General features: G+C 34.2%; 1 protein-coding gene across 1 annotated transcript; it reads right to left on the reverse strand.

Moving 5' to 3' along the window:
* Positions 1 to 9,963: 9,963 nt before the first annotated feature.
* LOC126659668 (protein OBERON 4) lies at positions 9,964 to 15,351 on the reverse strand. The gene is made up of 2 exons (XM_050352987.1): positions 11,520 to 15,351; positions 9,964 to 10,758 (listed from the first exon to the last, which is right to left on the reverse strand). The coding sequence occupies exons 1-2, from the start codon at positions 14,842 to 14,844 to the stop codon at positions 10,196 to 10,198; spliced, it is 3,888 nt and encodes a 1,295-aa protein (XP_050208944.1). The 5' UTR covers positions 14,845 to 15,351; the 3' UTR covers positions 9,964 to 10,195.
* Positions 15,352 to 21,388: the final 6,037 nt, after the last annotated feature.

Raw genomic sequence — 21,388 nt, forward strand, 5'->3', positions numbered from 1 at the left:
TTTTAAATGCCTCCAACCAATGCTTTTAAAGTATTTTTTTTATGGAGTGGAAAGAAATGCTCGACTGAAATTAAGAAAAAGCTTGGTTACTTTTGTTTGCCTCCAACTAATGCTTTTAAACCATGAATAAGCAGAGTTATTTTCGTATGCCTTCAGTCAATAAATTGATAATTTACTAAATTCAAACAAATGTAGTGTATGTCAAACTGGATACTGATTAGCTGTCGTACTTTGTTTACATATCAAAATAAATACACTAAGCCTAACAAATTTGATTTTAAAAATCTTGGTCAAAATAACTCCTTTAGGAGAAATTTTTAAATATATCGAGCACACCACGTCATTCGTAAATTAAATTAAGCCAATTACATTATAACGTGTGTTTACATTTATATAATGATAAACTTGTTATAAATATGTTCAGATTTTAATAATGATATTGCAATTTTTCTATTATTTTAATGAAATGTTATAGTTTGATTGGTTTAGTTGACAAATAATGTAATAGACTCGATCTATTCAAGAAATTCTACTCGTTTAGTCCTAAAAATGTATGTGACCTATCCATGTAGATCTTTGGCGGTTCAAAATCAAAATAAATTAATAAAATCTGATTTTTAACTAATGTGTGATTCCATCCGTGTAGATCGCTCTCATATAAAAATCGAATTAAAACGGATACAATTGGGTGTTTACTAAAATCAGACAAATCTGGTTTTTAAAAATATTGATTAAAACAACACTTATTTGCTCAACATATCTTCTCTCAATTATTGTTGACTTTAAAAGAAATGTAATGTATGTCCAAAAGAGGGAAGAAAATGAAAAAAAAGGGCGTTTGATTTCAAATGTCATTTTTTGTTGTTGTGAGCTGCAATGTTTATGTGATCAGTTTGCTCTCTTTCAAAATTTTAACATTTGTTAGAAATACTTTTTTTTTTTTCAAAAAACTAGATGGTAAAATTAACTTGCTCCATATTGTTTTTGATCCTTTTTTGGGTTGGTAAAAGTTTCTGCAATTTTTTTTTGCAGTAATGTTAAATGAACAAAGTTTGTGGGTCTATAGAAGTTTATTTTCTACTAACCAATAAAGAATGTTAAAAAAATCTAAACTGGAGTTTAATTAGTCCAAAAAAATATATTGCCAACTTGAGATAAATGATAAAAAAAAGTCCAAATTCGTAGTTTAAAATAATTTTCTAACTTGTCGATTTTGAATAAATTATCACCTTTCACTATCAAGACTAACGTTAAATTGACATCAGATTAAAGAGTAACCAATGATGGAGGGTAGGGGTGAGCAAAAACCGAACCAGACTGATGAACCGAACCGATCCAGACCGAATTTAAATATGGAGTGGTTAATATGGAGTATATGGATTGGTTTGGTTTAGATTTTTTGAAAATTTCGGTTTTCGGTTCTGGTTTGGTTTTAGGGCTCGGTTAACCGAACCGAACCGAAAACCGAGGGACAATGCGACGCCGTTTTATGATATAAGGGGAGGGGTGATTTTGGAAATATCCTGACCTAAAAACAAAACCCTAATCACCTAACCCCCCATTCACTCGCTGCAGCAGCCTCATTTCACTCTCAACTTTTCTCTCTCAAACTCACCCTCTCTCTCAACTCTCTCTGGTTTTTCTCATGTACAAACCCTAATCTGCTTCTATTATCACCTCGATAATGAATTAAAACACTACTCTCACTCTCTCAGTCTCATCTCTGTTACAAATTCATCTACTGGTAATGGAATCAACACATCTTCGATCATTCTAACGAAGAACCAGCAGTTTCTCTTACACGTTCTGACGAAGCACTCTTTTCTTTTACATGTTATATTTCTGGTTTTAAGAGTTTGAATCGATAAGTTTTGTGAAGAAATACTTGAACCCTAAGGTAATTTGACTCGATTTAAAGTTATTTTGTTTATATTTTGTTAAAATTTTCTTTAACATACTGGATCTAACTTTTTATTTCTGTTTTGGTGTTTTTGGTTGCAGATCTGGTATTTCTTAACAAAAAGACTCGATTAATTTGAGGTATAACCGAGTCTAATATGCTTTGGATATTTAAACAAATTTTCTCTGTTTGCTAATGAAACGTATTGTGTTTGTTTTTTTTTTCTTTCATGAACAATAAATCGAAGGTTATTGGAAAAAACTTCGGTGGAAGCTTTGTTTGATCATTGAAAAAGGTAATATGTCTCTTGTTGATTTGTTGAGGCTATTTTTGTTTCATTGTTTTTCTGGTTCTGCAAATGTTGTAACTTGTGTTTGATATTGAAACTGTTTGGTAATTGTTGCACTTTTGATGATCCTTTATGGATTTCATTTTACAGATGGAGCAGTTAATTGAAATAGCTAGCCAACTTGAGCCTGAAATTGGCCAAGAAGCAGCTGGTGTGGAAGCTATATCGACCCCTGTTCCTGATGGGAAAAATGCTCAAGTGGTGGATGATGTACCTGACCCTTCTGTTGCTGGACAAACTGAAAATGTGGAAGCAAATCCCAAAAAAAGAAAGGAATATGTGCAGAGATCAGTAGTGTGGGATCACTTTGAATCCATCAAAGATGCCAAAGGGGTCATAATGCAAGCAAAATGTGCCTACTGTGCCCGTATATGCAACTGCAATGCCAAAAAATGGCACATCCACCTTGAGGAGTCATTTGGTCAAATGCACTAAACACCCTCACTCTATTGAAATCAGGCAAGCTCTTCTCTCTTTTCAACCTGTTTCAAATGTTGGTGGTGGTAATGATATGTTTAATGTTGCTGCATGGAAATTTGATCAAGATGTAGTTAGGCATGCTCTTGCTTATATGATAGTTGTTGATGAATTGCCTTTTAATTTTTTTGAGAAACAGGGGTTTAGGAAGTTAATGAGTTCTGCTTGTCCAATGTTTAAAATCCCTTCCAGATTCACTGTGAATAGAGACTGTTATGCTATGTTTGTTGAGGAGAAACTGAAGTTGAAAAAGATTTTCAAAACTAGTATACAAAGAGTCAGTCTAACTAGTGATTCATGGACTTCGAATCAAAGATTGAATTACATGTGCATCACTGCCCATTACATTGATAATGACTGGAAGCTTAACAAAAAGATAATAAATTTTGTCCCTTGTTCTAAGCATAACGGTGAGTATATGTCTAAGGCAATAGAAACATGTTTGCAAGAGTGGGGGCTTAAAAGTATATTTTCTGTGACCCTAGATAATGCTGAGAATAACACTGCTGCCATGACTTTTTTTATGAAAAAAATGCTTACTTGGGGTACTACACCTGCAAGATGCAAGTATGCACACATGAGGTGTATTGCTCACATTCTTAATCTTGTTGTTTCTGATGGACTAAAGGAGTCTGGTGTTTCCTTTGAAAAGGTTAGGGGGGCAGTTAGATACATTAAAAACTCACCTCTTAGGTTGAGTAAATTTAAGGAATGCAAAGTGTCCACAGAAATTGATTGCAAGCGTTCTTTCTGTCTAGACGTTCCTACTAGATGGAATTCAACATACCTTATGTTGAGTACTGCTTTGTTGTATCAGAAAGTCTTTGAAGAGTATGAGGAAGTTGAGTCTAGTTTTAAAAAAGATTTGGGTGACAATGTGCCTGATTTGAATGATTGGAAAAATGTTAGGGAATTATGTCGTATGTTAGAATGCTTCTATAAAATGACTTTGAGAATTTCTGGTTCTTTTTATGTGACTGCTAACAACCACTTCAATAAAATTTCTGATTTGTCTACAATTCTGCAAGACTGGATTAGTTCTAGTGATGTGTCTGTGAGATTGATGGGTACTAAAATGAAAGCTAAATTTGACAAATATTGGGGTGATCCATTGGTGATGAACAAACTGATTTTTTTTGCTAATATCTTAGATCCTAGGGATAGGATAATGTTTATGGAGTATACCCTTAAACAAATGTATAGAACCCATAATGGCAAATACTTGTTTGATTGTTTGTTACAAGACTTGGGTGAGTTGTTTAATGATTATGATGTTCAGTATAAGAAAGAGTTGGCTGCTTCTGGTCATAGTAGCTCTTCTGCTGAAACTCTAGGTCAATCCTCTCAAGCCAATTCTGTGTTAAAAGAAAGGTTCTTGCAGCAAATGATTTAGACTGGTGGTATGTGTGGAAGTAGAAAATATGAGCTAGATATCTACTTAAGTGAGGCAGTAGTTGCTAATGATGGAAAATTTGATATTCTAAGTTGGTGGAAGTTCAATTCTCAGAGGTTCCCTGTTCTCTCAAGAATGGCCCGTGATATATTAGCTTTACCAGTCTCCACAGTTGCTTCAGAGTCTGCTTTTAGCACTGGTGGAAGAGTCCTTGATGACTTTAGGAGTTGTCTAACTCCTAAGATTGTGGAGGCCTTGATTTGCACTCAAGATTGGCTTAGAGACCCATCAAAGCCTGTTTCTGTGGAGCAGACTTTGGAGGAGTTAGAAGAGCTAGAAGAAGGTAAACAATTCTGTGTTTGTTTTATTTTTAATTTTAATTTTGTTAATTGGTAATTTTGCTAACTGTTTTTTTTTCAGGGTTTCAAGATCCAGCAAATGATTAACAGTTTGTCTAATTGACTAAAACTGTTTATTCTTTTTTCATTTACTTGATGATTATTTGCTGGTTTGATTGCCTAATCTGGTGGAAGTATATTGCTCCTAATCTGATGTCTTTTACTTGATCTGTGTTTATGTTCTGGTATTACTGAAATGTTAGCATAGGCTAAGACATTGTAGAGATCCTTGTTGGTTTGTAGTTTGTGTTTGACTGGCCCTGATTTCTCTGTCTAACTTTTAGTATGCTAATGGCTATGATGATGCTTGCCTATCTAAGTTAGAGTGCTTTAGATTGTAAATTGAGAGGCACTTGATTGTTTGTTGCCACCTTTTTATGATCTTTGGTATTTTATACTAGATATAAACTTAAAATCTGAGCCTAGTTATTCATTTCAGTATGCTAAATGACTATGGTGAATGCTTCCACATCTAAGTTAGAATGCTTTAGATTGTGAACTGAGAGGCACTTGATTGTTTGTTGCCACCTTTTTATGATCTTTGGTTTCTAATACTTGAAATACACTTAAAGATCTGAGCCTTACTTAGCTATTGACATTGATGAGATCTGTCTTGTATAATTTACTGCAATTGTATGGATTTCTCTGTCTTATGCTAATTTTTCATTTATGTTGTTGGCTATGATGGAGCTTCCACCTTTAAGTCTAGAATTACTCACATTAAAAATTGTGCGACATTAGTTTCTTGTTGCATGTTAAGAATTGGGTTACTCATTGGCTTAAAATTCAGAATTCTGAGCCTAACTTATGAAAATTACACTTATGTTTTGTTCAATTACAGTTCTCTTTTCTTGATTGAACACTTATTACATTTTTTTTGTTTTTGTTTTGCAGCTGTTAACTATTTTTGGGACCAAATTTTTGAGGATTGTCTGGTTTGTAGATGCAAAGGTGAAAGGACAGGCTGCTAACTAAATGCAACTCTAGTGTAGTTGTTTGTTTATAATTATTTTTTGCACATATTTGGTCCTTATTTTTTGTAATTAAACGGCTGCAAATAGCCGAACAGGTTCTATTTTTTTGCTAATATACAAAGTTTAGTTGTATATATATTCATACAACTAAACTAACACAGAACTTATAACTGTGTATTTTAATTAAGGCTATTGTAAATTTGTAATTTTATAGCACTTAGGATGAGAATTTGTATTAATAGATTTTTTGGATTTTATTTTTAATTTTTTATTGTATTTTATTTTGTTTGGTGAACCGACCGAACCAGACCACATTAAACCGACAATTCGGTTAACCGAACCGAATTAACCGCCAACCGAATATGGAATATTTGGTTTTCATTTATTAGGGGTGGTTTGGTTTGGTATCGGATTTTGGAAAATCGAACCGAACCGAACCGTGCTCACCCCTAACGGAGGGCATCCCATTGCCCCCTCATACTTTTTTTTTTGAGAGAAAGACTGAACTTTATTAATCAACTAAGCGAATTAACAAGTTCCGTGACCGGGTAAGGAACATCACCGTCACTAATACAGTCTTTGCCAAAAAAATACACCCCATTTGCCTAAAGCATGAGCCACTTGATTACAATGTCTTCGAATATGTTGGAACTGAACATCGCGAGAGTCCACTTCAGTCACACAATCGTCAATTAGTATCTAAATTTTCTAAATATGGCAAAATTAGTATCTAAATTTTTTATATTTTACAATTTGACTCTTCCTATTTTTAAAAATTGCCTCCTCCATATAATATATATTATGAATTGGCTCTTGTAATGTTAAATTCCTAGTTCCTTCAGCGAAAATAACTGACTTACAGTTTACAAGTTTAGGGGTTTATTTCTTTCAAAGCACAAACACAGACTCTTCTAATCTTTTATTTAAAATTGGAGAGTCCAAATGAACAATTATTGCTTGACTCGAACTACATTTGTTGTACCTTTATTCTGAGGAGGTGTAACTAAATCGAGTGTGAAGCACACCCGACTTACTTTTAGTTATTACAATTGCACACTTTAGTTATTAAACAATGTCATCTAATAGTATTGTTTTTTTGCTCTTTAATCATTATTTTACGATATAAATAATATTTTAATTCTTACCATTTTATTTATTTGCTTAAGTAATTTTTTTTTCCTGAAAGCGAGTTAACATATATACAAATGTACAAATCATTTTCTACTAGGAAAAAAATATTTTATATAATAAAAAATTTAGTGTTGTTTTTTTTAAAACCTTGTATCTCATGGCTAAATAATCAAATTAAAGAAATTATATGTAGAAATCAATTTAATAAGTTTGAAAATATTATAAAGGAAAAAAGGTCATTGATTCCCCTAAGGTTTGACTTCATAATTAAACGAGCCCTCAATGTCTTGAAAATTTTAAATACTCCCCCAACGTCTTAAAAATGAACAATCAGTCTCCAATTTTGACAAGGCAAACGGTAATATCAGCCACGTAGGATTAAACTAATGACGTCTTTTCAAAACATTGAGACGGTGTTAAAACTGGAGGCTTGGTTGTTCATTTGTAGGATGCCGAGGGTGTATTTGAAACTTTTCGGACGTTAAGAGTTTTCTTGATTCACAAGTCAAATCTTAAGGGCATTAATAACCTTTTTCCTATTATAAAACTAGTTAATTAACTTTGAAAATATAATAAGTTTTATTCAAGTAGAAATTTCATAAAAAGTACATTATTTTATATAAATATACATTTGATATTTATGTTTTAAATATAATAATGGCAGTATTGGGAAAGATATCAACCGTCGAGTTTGGAGAAGGAAAAAAAATCAGTTTCTAAGATTCCAGTTAAGCATATCTTTAGCAGTATTGGAAAGGATATCAATTAAAAGCATGATCTTCATACGATTACAATGAATTCCAGTGATGTGGATTCAATTAGAGTTGCTTCGATAGATAAATGTGAAGGAGAAGCAAATAGTAATATTGCTTAAAATAAAGGTGTGTGTTTCCCTGAAAACGGTTGATGCCTTTGAAGTGTGTGCGAGCGTGCCAGAGGTTGGACCTCAAATTGAAAATTAAAAATTGATCAAGCGATTGTGACTGATTTTCAAAGGACGTAAAAAATCTAAACGGTTCGTAAAGAAAAACTCTTGAAGAACTTTAAAAACAAGAATAAACTTCTACAATTAAAATCTAGAATTCAACACTGTAAATGAAACTGCTGCTGAATTAATGTCAAAAACAAAAGATTGAAATTGCGAAAACGGTAAAGTGTTTACAAATGATTTCATAAAATAAATGTTTTTGGTGTTGATAATCTCCTGAGAATATTGAGTTTTTGTTGAATTTGGCTGGAAATCGTTATCTTCTTCTCTCTTTTATAGCGTCTGTAGAAACTGCCTGATGATAACTGCCTCTTTAACTGCACACGTCTTCACAACGCTTCCCACTTCTAAAAACTGCTCCTGAAACATCGCTTTACAAAAAGCACGTGATTTTCTGGACTTTGGCCAATTAAACTTCTGGGCTTCAGCCTTTTGAGCTTCTAACGGGCTTCTGACCTTTTGAGCTTTCACTTCTGCTCTCCGAGTTATATTGTTTGAACTTAACCTCTAAAATTCTCTTTTCCTCAAAGGTCAGGTCAAGGTCAAAAACCTCTGAGATGATCAAATCTCTGAAATTAATTTCTCAAAGGTCAAATCTCTTGAAATTAACCTCTGAAAGGTCAAATCTCTTGAAATTAACCTCTGAAAGGTCAAATCTCTTGAAATTAATTTCTCAAAGGTCAAATCTCTTGACCTCTGAAAGTCAAATCTCTTGAAATTAATTTCTCAAAGGTCAAATCTCTTGAAATTAACATCTGAAAGTCAAATCTTGAAATTAATTTCTCAAAGGTCAAATCTCTTGAAATTAATTTATCAAAGGTCAAATCTTTTGAAATTAATTTATCAAAGGTCAAATCTCTTGAAATTAACCTCTAAAAAACAAATCTCTTAAAATTAATTTCTCAAAGGTCAAATCTCTTAAAATTAATTTCTCAAAGGTCAAATCTCTTGAAATTAATTTCTCAAAGGTCAAATCTCTTGAAATTAACCTCTGAAATTTTTGGAATTCTCCACGTAACTTTTTCTATCTTTTTAATAGAATATGGGCTTTATGGCCTTCGGGCCATATTTTAATTTTGGCGTAAACAGTATGGATGAGAACAATATAGATTTATTGGATGACGATATAAATAAGATTGATGCAGAATTGTTGCAGTGGTTGCTCAGAGATGAGAAGATTTGGTTGATTCATAATTTTTTAAAGGATACTTCGGATGATATAAATGCAAATATTGATAAATGTTCTAAAACAATTAATTTTCAGAGTTGGTCAAATAATATGCAAGAAGAAGAATACTGAACTACAGTTCAAAAGAAAATAATCTGGCACATAAAAAAAAAATTAGGCAAATCATTCTAAAAGAATTTTCAAAAAACCAATAAAGCTAAATATATGAAGAGCGAGAAGAAGCAATTTCCAAGCAAGATGGTCTGATGTTGAGGTTTTCTTTAGATTTAATTTTTTTATTTATTGTTAGATTGTTTAGTTTCGTTTTGTACTCGGAATTTTTTTTTATTTTTAATAATTTTTTTTATTTGAAATAGTTTCTCGTTGCTAAAAAAAGTTTAAATAAATTCTTCAATAAAGGTCAATTTAATGCAAAAAGAGTCAATTTGAAAAACGTTTTTGACTTTTTTTCAAATAAAAAAAGGTCAATTTAATGATTAAAGGTACAATTGAAACAAGAAAATGCGAAGTATGATAAAATTGATCAGTTTTCAAAATCAAAATAGAATTATAAAAAGGCTAAAAGGTCGAATGTTTTTAATAAATTCAGCCTTTTTTTATCAATAATTGACATAAATATGGTAGTAGGACTTTCAAGCAATTTGAATTGCAGGAAATTTCAAGTTGCACGAATTCTTTGTTCTTAATTGAATAGGACAAGTCGAATCAACTTTCAAATCAGCTTCAAACATCAAAATACTCATCAAAAGACTCGACTTTTATACTGAAATCTATTTTTTTAAATTTTTTATACAAACAACCAAGTCAAACTTAATTTGAATTTTTTTATCAAACTCAAATTTTTAAATAAAACCCAATCACCGAATTTAAAATTTTAGAATTTTGAAGATACTTAAAGCTTTGGTCAAACTAAAATCAAGTCCAAATGCAATCCATGTTTACATGTCAATCCACCACGAATTATGGCATTTGACAAAACATGGTGACCACAATTGCCTAGATTTTCTTGCCATCACATGGCCAGCTTGACCTTTCTGCTTTTTCTTTTGGCTTTTATGAAATGAACAACAATTTCGAGAATTTGCCGGCAGCTACGGCTTTTACTCATATCTATCCTAACACAAAGTTGACAGCATTATAGTACAAACTTGACCTCCTACCATATTTCTTTCAAATTTGCTTCTGCTACTACAATACAAAGATTACAAAGATTCTGCAGTCTCTGTACATATCAAGTTAGCAGCAAAACGATAACCAAAACTTAATCTAATCGGAACATCTACCTAACTTCTGAATGCCAAACCGAATGCCTGCCGTAATGCTACATCGCATTCGGACGTTGCAATTCGAGTAAATTTACAACATTTCTAATGCTACAATCATATTTGTTAGGGAATCACCTTGCGAGGTTTCGTTTTGTAGCTTCCATTTTCAACAGCAGGTCTTTGATATCTGATTCCATTCTCATTTTCAAGCTGAAGTACTCCTGATGGGCTCTTTCAAGAGATTGGAATTCTTCGAATTTTTGTTTACGCATTTCCTCAGACTCGAGTAACCGCAGTTTTGTGATTCTGCTTGTGTATTCTTCTTCGATTTTCTCATTCTTCGCAAGTGCAATCCGCTTCAGACCCTCAGATTCCCTCCTTGCATCATCAGCACGTGACTGAAACATTTTAGCCTCTGCATGTTTAATTCTCACGATGCTCTCCAGTTCGTCAAAAACTGGTTCTTTCTGGGCACTTCTCTCCAGCTCAGGATCTACTCGACGTTTATCATGCAAGTCTGTATGAAAGGTGGGAAGGAGGCTATTTGATCTTTCCAATTGCGGAGCTTTTTCTTTATAAACAGATTTGAGCCAGGACGCATCCTGGCTAGGACCTGCCGTACCCACATTGCTTCCATTTCCCTGTTCCTTCCCCAAGAAGGAAGATGTATTGCTGAACTTTGAAGAATCACTTTCTGTAATAAGAGGATAACATGGAAGAACATACACATCAACAACAGGAAAATGATAAACAAATAACAACAGAATATCAGATAAGATGTGAGCATTGAAAATTTTCAAATGAGAAGTTATTTAGTCAGAATCACCACTTGACCTCTCTAACTTACAATCAAATATGAAATATACATAAAACGTATCAATCTGCAACCAAATACTATTTCTTAACCTTATCAATTACCAAATACAACTACACTAAAATGTCAAAACAGAATAAAAGTTGTATAGATATGAAACAAATACTCAAAATCAGAGTTTATGACCGTTTTGCTACAACTTATTACTATTAGCAACAGCTAAGTCCAAAGATGTCAGAAGAAAACATTTGAGCATAAGTAATCAAATTATGAACCCAAAAATTTTCTGCTAAGCAATCTACCATTGATAAATTAATGAAGGTGATGGAAAGTGGTCCTTCCAATAATTTCCATAATAAGTTTAATTAATAAGTGGCCCATCCAATGACGATTAAATTGGCTCTACAAATAAGAATGCAAATTGTTGCATAATAAGGAGTAAGACAGAGACGCATGACATGATTTATTTTTAATAGATGACAAAGTTTCCATGCATGGAAGGGAAATAATAACAAGAGCAACTCAAAATTTTAGATTTCAAAATTCATATCTTCTACATTAATTAAATTAAAAGAAAAAATTAAATTTGTTGATTAAAAAAAATGAGCAACTTTAAAGAAAAGCAAAGAATAGGTACTCACCATTCAAAAAGCCCATGATACAACTGTAAACCTCTGGAAGTTTAGACTTATTTGTTAATTTTTCCAGCATCCGAGCAGAAATTTCATAGAGCCGCCGGCCTCTCACACCTTTGCTGCCGCTAAAAATTCTCTTGACATATTGAAGTTCCTTGCAAAATGTTTCTGCCCCCCATGTCTTTGCAAAGTTTATGTAAACCTCCTTGACAAACCCAAACATCTCAGAGGGATGATCACATGCAACGCAATGAAATTGCATCTCAGCGCTCCCTTGTGCTCCATTTGCACTTTTCCCATTTCTAATGTAAGACTCCCTCAATGCACAATCCGTATGGCACCAATGGAGACAAACGTCACATCCGACCCAGCTACAAGTTTGATACGCCATATCGAACTTTGAACACACAAGACACATACATGAACTACAAAAACCACTCTTTTTAGAACAAACCTTGCAATCACATTCATCCACAGGCACGGGACTTCGACAGGTAAGATTTCTACATCTCAGGTTCAGGAAGACCTCCGCCAAATCAGGTGATGAGATGTTATTGTCTACTTGAAGATATTCCCTTAGGCCAGTTTTCAAAGCTACCAAGATTTGCAGTTGACACCGATGGGATTTTAGTAGTATATCCAATGACAAGTCAGACCTGTTCTGCAAGGCACTTTGAAATGCATATAGCTGCCCTTGCTTATCAGCATTCAACATCATCTCACGAATACTTTCCTTCACTAATGATGTGGATTGCCCGGTCATTTCATGGAATTTCCTAGCCATAACATGAATAGGGTCAGAAACTATTCTGCTAACAATAGTCTCAACGAAATCAGCCCCACCAATTAGAAACTGTTCTTGCTCTTTTTGGCTATTACTCCTGTATAGTCTACCTTCATGGTTTTCTCTCATGGGCCGCTTTTTCTCAAGGCTATAAGTTGAACCAATGTCATGAGATCCTATACTTTGTGAAGGAGATCTGGTTTCGTCCGGATTTCTCCCCTGTCCTGACAATTGTTTATGAAAACTTAGCTGCCTTTCTAGTCCATTGGGAATCTTAGAGCTCCCTTGCAGTGCTTGACCATTTGACAAACCCTGCAATGATTGTGACTGATGTACAGAACCATTTCCATTCAACAGAACCTTCTGATACAAGGGAACATCTTTATGTTTAGAATCATTTTGTGCTAGCCCTGGCCAAATTCCTTGATCAATTCCCTGGAAAAGGGGACGACTGTGAACAGACTGCTCATAGTTGTCCATGTCGATTGAATTCTGTGTTAGAGAACAGCTTGGATTGTGGAAAAATGACTGCGAACCAGAAAAAGACATTGATGCAGTAAATCCATCTGAATTCGTCCGAAATGAGCTAAAAGATTGAACACTTCTCCCATGACTAGGAGAGCCAGGAGCCTGAGCAGCATCTTTGGAAGCACCTATTGGCAGCAGAACATTTGGTAAGCTAAGAGAAAGATCGAGAGGCTCCAGCATCAGTTTTTCATCTTTAGGCTTACTTAGACCATGGTCTGTTTTTTCAAATCTTCTGACAGGAGAGCTAGTGAACAACTCAAATGCCCTAGTACTTGGCCCTTCCATATCATCTTCCTCATCCCGACAAGCCGCAATATTTCTGGATTCTCTCTCAATCCACGCACCATTTTCTGAGGCATCAGCAGCATGGGTTTGTGAAACAGCCACACTTTTGCCTTTGTCCTTCAAATTTTGGCCTAAAGCTTCTGTAACTGGACCGATGTTCATTTCAAGTACTCCATTCTCCTCTTTAATTACCTTATTCAACCTTGATGCTTCAACATCATCCACCTTATCCACAAGATCAATAACTTTCTCTGTCCTAGTCTCTACCTGCACATATACTGGCTTATCAACCACCATGTCCTGATGTTCCTCCTTGCACACACTCTTTTCATTCAAACTTTGACTCTTCTCACCCCTTTCATCACTTTTCATATTCCCAATTTCATCCTCATTAGTACTATTACCATCATTCAAACTCTCCTCGGAACTCGACATCTTATTAACTTCTTTAACAAAAAAATTCACCTTGTGAGAACTTGCTTTGTCGGATTCTTTTTCTACTTTATTAACTTGATCCTTCACCTCAGTGTCATTCTCAACCTCCCTGTTATCAGCATTGGACATGAAATTCTCTTGTCGTCCTTTCTCAGTATCAGTTGCATCTTCCTTAACCTCCTCAACAGCTTGAGGAACTGATTCGGGCTCTGGTTCAAGCTCCCCTTCTTCCATTTCACTGCTACTTCCACTAGCAACAACACTCTTCACTTCTATTTCACTAGCAGCACTCTTGGCCTCCACCTCACTCTTCTTTGCCACCTCCACACTCTTTGACTGCTCACTTCCTGAATCCTTAGACCATGTGGGTGATGATCTCGATTTCGAATTCGAAGACTTCCCCTTCCCCTCATCCCTCACACTACCTCTCACCACCCTAGTTTGCTCACTTCCTGAATCCCTCGACCAACTCGGTGACTTTACATCTCTCAATCCTTTCGGGGAAGACCTAGCAGCAGCATTCACATTCAGTCTCTCTTCATTTCCACCTCTACCATTCGGTGAAGACCTAGCAGCAGCATTCGCATTCAGTCTCTCTTCAATTCCACCTCTACCATTCGGTGAAGACCTAGCAGCAGCATTCACATTCAGTCTCTCTTCAATTCCACCTCTACCATTCGGTGAAGACCTAGCAGCAGCATTCACATTCAGTCTCTCTTCATTTCCACCTCTACCATTCGGTGAAGACCGAGTAGCAGCATTCACATTCAGTCTTTCTTCATTTCCACTTCTAACGCCTCTACTACTCTCGTCAAATTCCTTACCAATAACCCCCCCAAATCTCCTCCATGACGAAACACTCCCTTCTCTTCTCGACCTATCCCTTTCCGACCTAAATCCTTTCGGAAAATCCCTCCTCGAGCCACAAAAACTCTCCGATCGATGAACAACTCTATCACTTCCACCACCACTATGCCCTTCTCTACTTCCACCGCTGCTATGCCCTTCTCTACTTCCATACCTATCAAACCCTAACCCTGCGCCTTTTCTCCGATCAAATCCATCAAAATCATGATCAGACCGCTTCCTAACCATCCTTGAACTCTCCCTACTATCATCATCTACAGATCGGTCTCGATCATACCTACCAGAAGAAGATGATGTAGACATCAATCCTTTCCTGACATTATCAGATTTATAATAGAAGCTCCGAGATGATCTATTCGGATTCGAATCTTTATTCGAGCTTTTCTCGTTATTATAAGATTCAAGATCATCACTTGATTTGAGCCTCTTCATTTATAAATAATATCACCTAAAATATTACAACAACAACAACAATAATAATAATAATACAACCAAGAACCCAAGAGCAAGAAACAAGAATAAAACCAGCTAAATCTTAAAAATGAAAATCAAGATTGGAGCTTGAAACCCTAATTTTCTATTAACTTGATATAAAAATTGCATCTTTTCTCTACCAAAAAAACCCCCAAAAAAGCTCACCCATTAAATTAGGGTTTCTAATGTACAAATTGAACAAGAAATTAGGGTTCTCAAAATTTACAAATTGGTCAAAAAAAAGAAAAAAAGAGCTTTTTACAGAGAATTTTCGCAGGATAACAAGCGAAACGACACCGGGGACAGAGTTTTGATCTTACAAAGTTGACCGGAGATGGGAAGTTTAGTTACGCCGGCGATGAGAGAGAGAAAGAGAGAGAAGTGAGGTCATAATAGGAAAGAAGGAAAAATTGTGTTTTATTGTTTAAACTTGAAAGTGGGTTATGGACAGTCAACGCAGTTTAACTACTACTGCTCCAATTAATAAAAAGGTAAAAAGAGTGAGAAATTTGGAATGTTGGATACGCAAGATAGCTATGTAAGGTTAATTAGATATTTTGGTTCTTCATCTTTTCGACAAAAGATAATTATCTCATTGATATAAAATTTGGTTATTAAAAGTCTTGTATCTAACCACGATATCAGATTAGATAATTACAGTCAAAAGATGCATTTTCGGCTATATAAAATACCACCCAAAAAACAAGGGTGAGCATAAAAGGTTAAAACCGAATAACCGATCAAACCGAATCGAATTATTCAAACCGAAATATAACTTGAAAATATGGTTCGATTACAGTCTGAATTTTTAAAATTTTGACTATTCGGTTTACGGTTTTTACAAAAAAATAACCATAATAACCGAACCGACCATATTTAAAAACTACGTTGTTTAAAACTTTCATATACACACTTTTATATCTTAAATTTGTTTATATTAATAGTTTTAGAATAAAAAACGATAAATATAAATTTAATTTAAAGCACATGTACTTTCTAGGTTAATTTCTCTATTTTTTTTATTTTTTTCTAAAAACTGTTTTTTTTTTCTAAAAATCATATAAAAAATATTACGGTTTTCGACCGAACCGAACCAAAATATTTCGGTTTGGTTAATACGGCTTTGATATAATTTGGTTAATATGGTTCGGTGACCAATTTTTTTAAAAAACCGAACGGTTTTGAATTTTTGGGAAACCCTACAAAAAATGATCTATTGTATAAAGAAAAAAAGTAAAATAGTTTAATAGCAGGAGTAACAATTTTAGACACCATACCATTAAATAATGGCTAATTATCACTCATGGTTTCTAATTTTTGGATCCTCAATCCACTAACCATTTGAATTTTAATTTTTGTTGGTAAAATTCTTGAGATTTGATTTTGAGACCAATAAACTTTCTAATGTCTAGTTTAAAGGTTACCCCGTTAAACTTTTGATGACTAGTCACACACAATCAGCTCCACATCACGTGATAGGTCATCAAAAAAATCAAAACATCTTAAAAATTCATAGCTGAAAATCTTAAAATTTTAAAACTATGAAATTCTACCCCTCTCCATATGTTGTGGTTGCAACCCTTTCACATGTCGTTGCCTCTCCACTTGCTTCCGCCACCACCCACTCCAGCTGCATCTGCTAAGGAGGATGGTGGAGGCAGCAATGGTCAGAGTGACGGAGGCGACAGAGGCAGTGGTGGTTTAAGTAGTTGAGGAAAGCGGGAGTGGACTTTTTATTTAATTATTTAATTAAATTTAGGATTTTATATTTTTTTGTTAATTATGTGATTACATTTTTAAGATTTGTAGTTTTAGATTTTAAAAATATTTTTGCGTTTTCTGAATTTTTTAGGATTTTTTATGATGTGACTTGATTAAGTGTGTATTTTATTAAATGCCACGTCAACAATATTTAATGGTGTTAGAATTCAAATGGACGAAAGGAATTTAGTGGCCTCAAAATCAAAACTAATGGGTTTATTGATGAAAACACGTTTTATATTAATTATAACGACGGACTAATATGAATAACAATTTTAGACACCATACCATCAAATAATGGCTAATTGTCACTCACGGTTTCTAACTCTTGGATCCTCGATCCACTAACCATTTGAGTTTCAATTTTAGTTAGTAGAACTTTTGAGATTTGATTTTGAGATTAGTAAACCTCCTACTGTCCATTTTAAACTTGCACAATTAAACTTTTAATGATGTGCCACACACAATCAGCTCCATGTCACATGATAGATCATATAAAAGGATTTTTTTTTTTAATGTCAAATCTTTGTATTTTTTGTCTGTTATAGCCAAATCTTTTAAAATTGTAAAGAATAGTCCATTTTCGGATATTCTGAAACTTTTTTAGCCATTTATGCTAATTTTGCATGTAATAATTTAGGGTTAAATTCAAAAAATGGCCACAAAAGGTTATGAATATTCCAAAATGAAATAATCTTGACGAATTTGAAAGATTTGGCTACAGTTGACAAAACCAATAAAGATTTAGTATTAAAAAAAACATTAGCCCTAAAAAAACCTAAATTACTCTTAAGACCCTATAACTAAAATTCTTAAATTTAAAAACTCTAAAATTCTACTCACCTCTCCACTTGCTGTCAACGTAACCCTTTCACCTGTCGCTGCTTCTCCACTTGCTTCCGCTGCCACCCACTCCAGCTACCTCCACTGAGGAGGACGGTGGAGGCAACGATGGCTGAAATAATAGAGGTGACAAAGGCAATGGTAGTCGGAGTAATGGAGGAAGGTTGGAGTGGAGTTTTTATTTAATTATTTAATTAAATTTAGGATTTTATATTTTTATTTATTGTATGATTAAATTTTTAAGATTTGTAGTTTTAGATTTTAAGAATATTTATGTTTTTTCTGAATTTGCAGGATTTGTTTTAATGACGTGTCTAGTAATGTTGAGCTGATTAAGTGTATATTTTTTTAAATGTCATGTCAGCAATATTTAACTGTTTTAGAATTCAAATGGACGAAAGGAGTTTAATAGCTTCAAAATTAAAACTAATGGTGCTTACTAAACGAAATAAAATTATGGGGGTTTGTGTATAAAAAGTTCAAAATTCAAAGACCTTAGATAATTATTAGCCTCAAATAATAGGCCACAAAGAATTTATATATACGGGTTAAATATATCTAATCCATTTAAATATAATTAAAGACAATTAAAAAGTACTTAATTCTCTATTTTATAAAATATTTAATTATATTTATAGTTTTGTATTGAACAAAGCATGAATTCACCACTTCAATTTAGCATAAAATATCAAATGAGTCATTTTTAAAAAAAATGATCAAACAAACCTGCAGCTTATGTTTTTCGTATCAAATTCATCCTCTTACAGAAAAGGAGGTGGAATTATCAAATTAAAAAAAAATTAATTTTAATTAATTTTAATTAACCCTAATTAATCTTCATTAAAATTTTAATTGATAAAAATTGCAGACTTTATCTGCCTTTTTCTAATTAAATCAAGGCCTAATCACTTAAAAACCCCTCATCTTTAAACTTTTTTTCAATTCCACCCCGACGTTGAAAATTTGTCAATTTTACCCACTTTTAAATTTTCCGTTTTCAATTGTACCCCAATATTTTAATTTTTGTTAATTTTTTTACTTAAATGATGAAATCATTCAATTAATTAAGTCTAAACATGAAATTAAATTATTTTTTATTCAAAAAAGTATAAATAAGTCCTTTATTTTTAAAAACTAACTAAAAACCATAATCAAATTAACACTAATTTAAATTCTTAATTAAATTAACTAAATATAAATAAATTTTAAAAATATACAATTAATATATACATGGAGAATGTTTTAAACAAATTTCCAAACGCAAAAGACGTTAATTTAATTTTTCAGGGTACAATTGAAACACAAAAATGCAAAATAGGGTAAAATTGACAATTTTTCAACGTCAGGGTATGATTGAAAAGGGGCTAAAAGGTCGGGGGTTTTTAAGACATTAGGCCTTAAATCAATTATACCTATGTCACGACCCAATCTCAGGGCCGAGACCGGCGCTAGGGAATGGGAGTGGTTGCTCCAAAACCCGTAGCAAGCCTAAAAACGTAAAATAATTTTTCGCAAAACACAAACGTCATGCATGACATAAGCAATCACGTGTCATGCAGAAGCACACATGCCAGGTACACATATCCTCTGGCAGTCACAATATATATAACGCAGCAAGCGTAAAACGTTTAGAACTTTAAAACGTTAAAGTTATATTTACAGAAAACTATACATACAAGCTGACTTACAAAACACTTATCTACTGCAGCTCTAAGAGTAAAGTACTGTTTCTTTACATACTCAAAAATACAGACTTCTGGAAGTAGGATAGAAGTCCGTTGCGTCAAAGCGTCTTTATCCTGAAAGGAAATCTGTGAGGGGTCAGTATATGGGAATATACTGAGTGAGTTCATACATTTACTGATAAGTATTCAAATAAAACATAAAGTCATAATCAATCATATGCAGCCAAGTACAAGATCCGATTGAAACCCTAATCCTCAAATATGTTAACCGTATATACTCAGAGGAAGACTTATCCAATAGTCCGACCCGGGAGTATTCACACTCTACCACGTCAGTCGCGACACTTCTCTTAATCCCAGTGGTGGGTTTAACCCACTAGATACGGGGCTCAGGTTACACTGTAACCGAGTTCACTCTCGTATCACAATCATACATCTACCTTCAGAATTCATGTACTTAATCATATTCACAGCTGTATCAAATCAAAACTGGTGATCACACAGTCCTATTGCCGCTCAATAGGTAGCACGTTCCATCGGATCAATACTGGTTTCAAATCAAGCATATGTGCAACTCACTTAAAGATTTAATATATAAATCATGCAATTCAAATATAAAGCAATATAGAATAATTGCTTAATTAAATACTTTAAAAGCAAATCGTATAAACTCACAGAAAACGCTTATCCAAAAATACGTCGGGGCTTTAGAAACGTCAAGCTTCCCGAGCTCCTGGTCCAGCTCCTCCTTGCCTCGCTGGATCTAAAACAATTTCAAAACATTTGACTCACATCAGAATCCTATTCTAAGATTGACTCTAGACTCGAGACACGACAAGACACAAAACATAAGCCGTCGTGCTTCAAACGTAATCTTTTCCGATAAGCGAATCATTCTTCTCTCATTTCTTAATACTTCTCAATTCAATTCTCAATAGAGAATATAGGTTTTCTCAATGAAACCAATAGATATCCATAAACTAATTTATCCCAAACAACTAGTCATAATTTACTCGTTTTACGTCCGAATCTCGCATTTTCGGAGTCCGGGAGTCGATATCGGGATGGGGAATCGTCAAATTAGGTTTTTAGGGTCATTCCCTTCAAAAGAGGGGTGGTGCACGTCGTGCACCCCCCTAGTGCACGTCGTGCACCTTGGGTGCACGTCGTGCACCTCACTGGTGCACGTCGTGCCCCTGCACGACGTGCACTGATGTTGTGCACGTCGTGCACCTTCGTGGGCACGACCCTGACCGCTGAAAAAGGCCCTCCCGACGTGCTAAAACATTCCCGAGCCATTAGATTCATCAAAACATCAATCAAGCTAGTCGGAAACGCAAGAAAAACGCTTAAAACGAATCGACTACGTAATCGCGATTCGGTTTCGCCGTAACCTATCGTTTTAAACCGTTTTTCCATCAAATATACTCAAATAAACGGAGAAACGACTTGCTTACCGTGATTGCCCTTCGGAATACGATCGATTCGAGTTATAGAACGTCGAAAACGGACGAGAAACGGAGATCGTACGAGAGAAACGGTGTAAACGGAGATAAACGAAAGAAATGAAATCTGATAAGGTTTTAAGCTTCTGATCCATTCCTTCATTTGAAGGAAATCATATATAAAATGGTCAATTTGCAACTTGGTCCTTGAAACTTTTCAAATGTTGCAATTTAGCCCAAAACCTATCCGCGTCCAAAATTTAAACGGTCTCCGATTGACTCGAAACTTTTACCACTAATACTATAAATTATTTCGCGGACTTTGGCGAAATAATTTCCGTCACGGGATTTATAATATATTTTATATTAATTTCTGAAGTTAAATCCTTAAATCCCGCTAACTAACTTATTAAAATTTATTCTAAATTCCCGATATAATTAAATTAAATTCTCCTTAATTTAATTTATCGGAAATCCCGACACGTGGCACGACGTCATTATCTTAAAATATTTTGGGGTATTACATTCACCCCCCCTTAAAATAAATTCGTCCTCGAATTTAAAATTTAGCCACGTACCTTGAGTGAAAAGATATGGGTACTTCTGCCTCATATCCTCTTCTGTCTCCCACGTGCACTCTTCTACGGACTGACTTCTCCAAAGAACTTTCACCATTGGAATCCTCTTTGTTCGTAATTGTCGTATTTGCATGTCGACAATCTGCACTGGTCGTTCTTCGTAAGTTAGTTCTTCGCTCACGTCCACCAC

The sequence above is a fragment of the Mercurialis annua genome, linkage group LG8 (genome assembly GCF_937616625.2).
Source record: "Mercurialis annua linkage group LG8, ddMerAnnu1.2, whole genome shotgun sequence".
Taxonomy (NCBI): Eukaryota; Viridiplantae; Streptophyta; class Magnoliopsida; order Malpighiales; family Euphorbiaceae; genus Mercurialis; species Mercurialis annua.

Excerpts from the sequence above, each read along its gene's own strand:
- LOC126659668 (XM_050352987.1), bottom strand. The coding sequence starts at position 14,844 with ATGAAGAGGCTCAAATCAAGTGATGATCTTGAATCTTATAATAACGAG. Across the intron at positions 10,759-11,519 it reads TATCATGGGCTTTTTGAATG|AAAGTGATTCTTCAAAGTTC; the intron begins GTGAGTACCTAT and ends CTCTTATTACAG.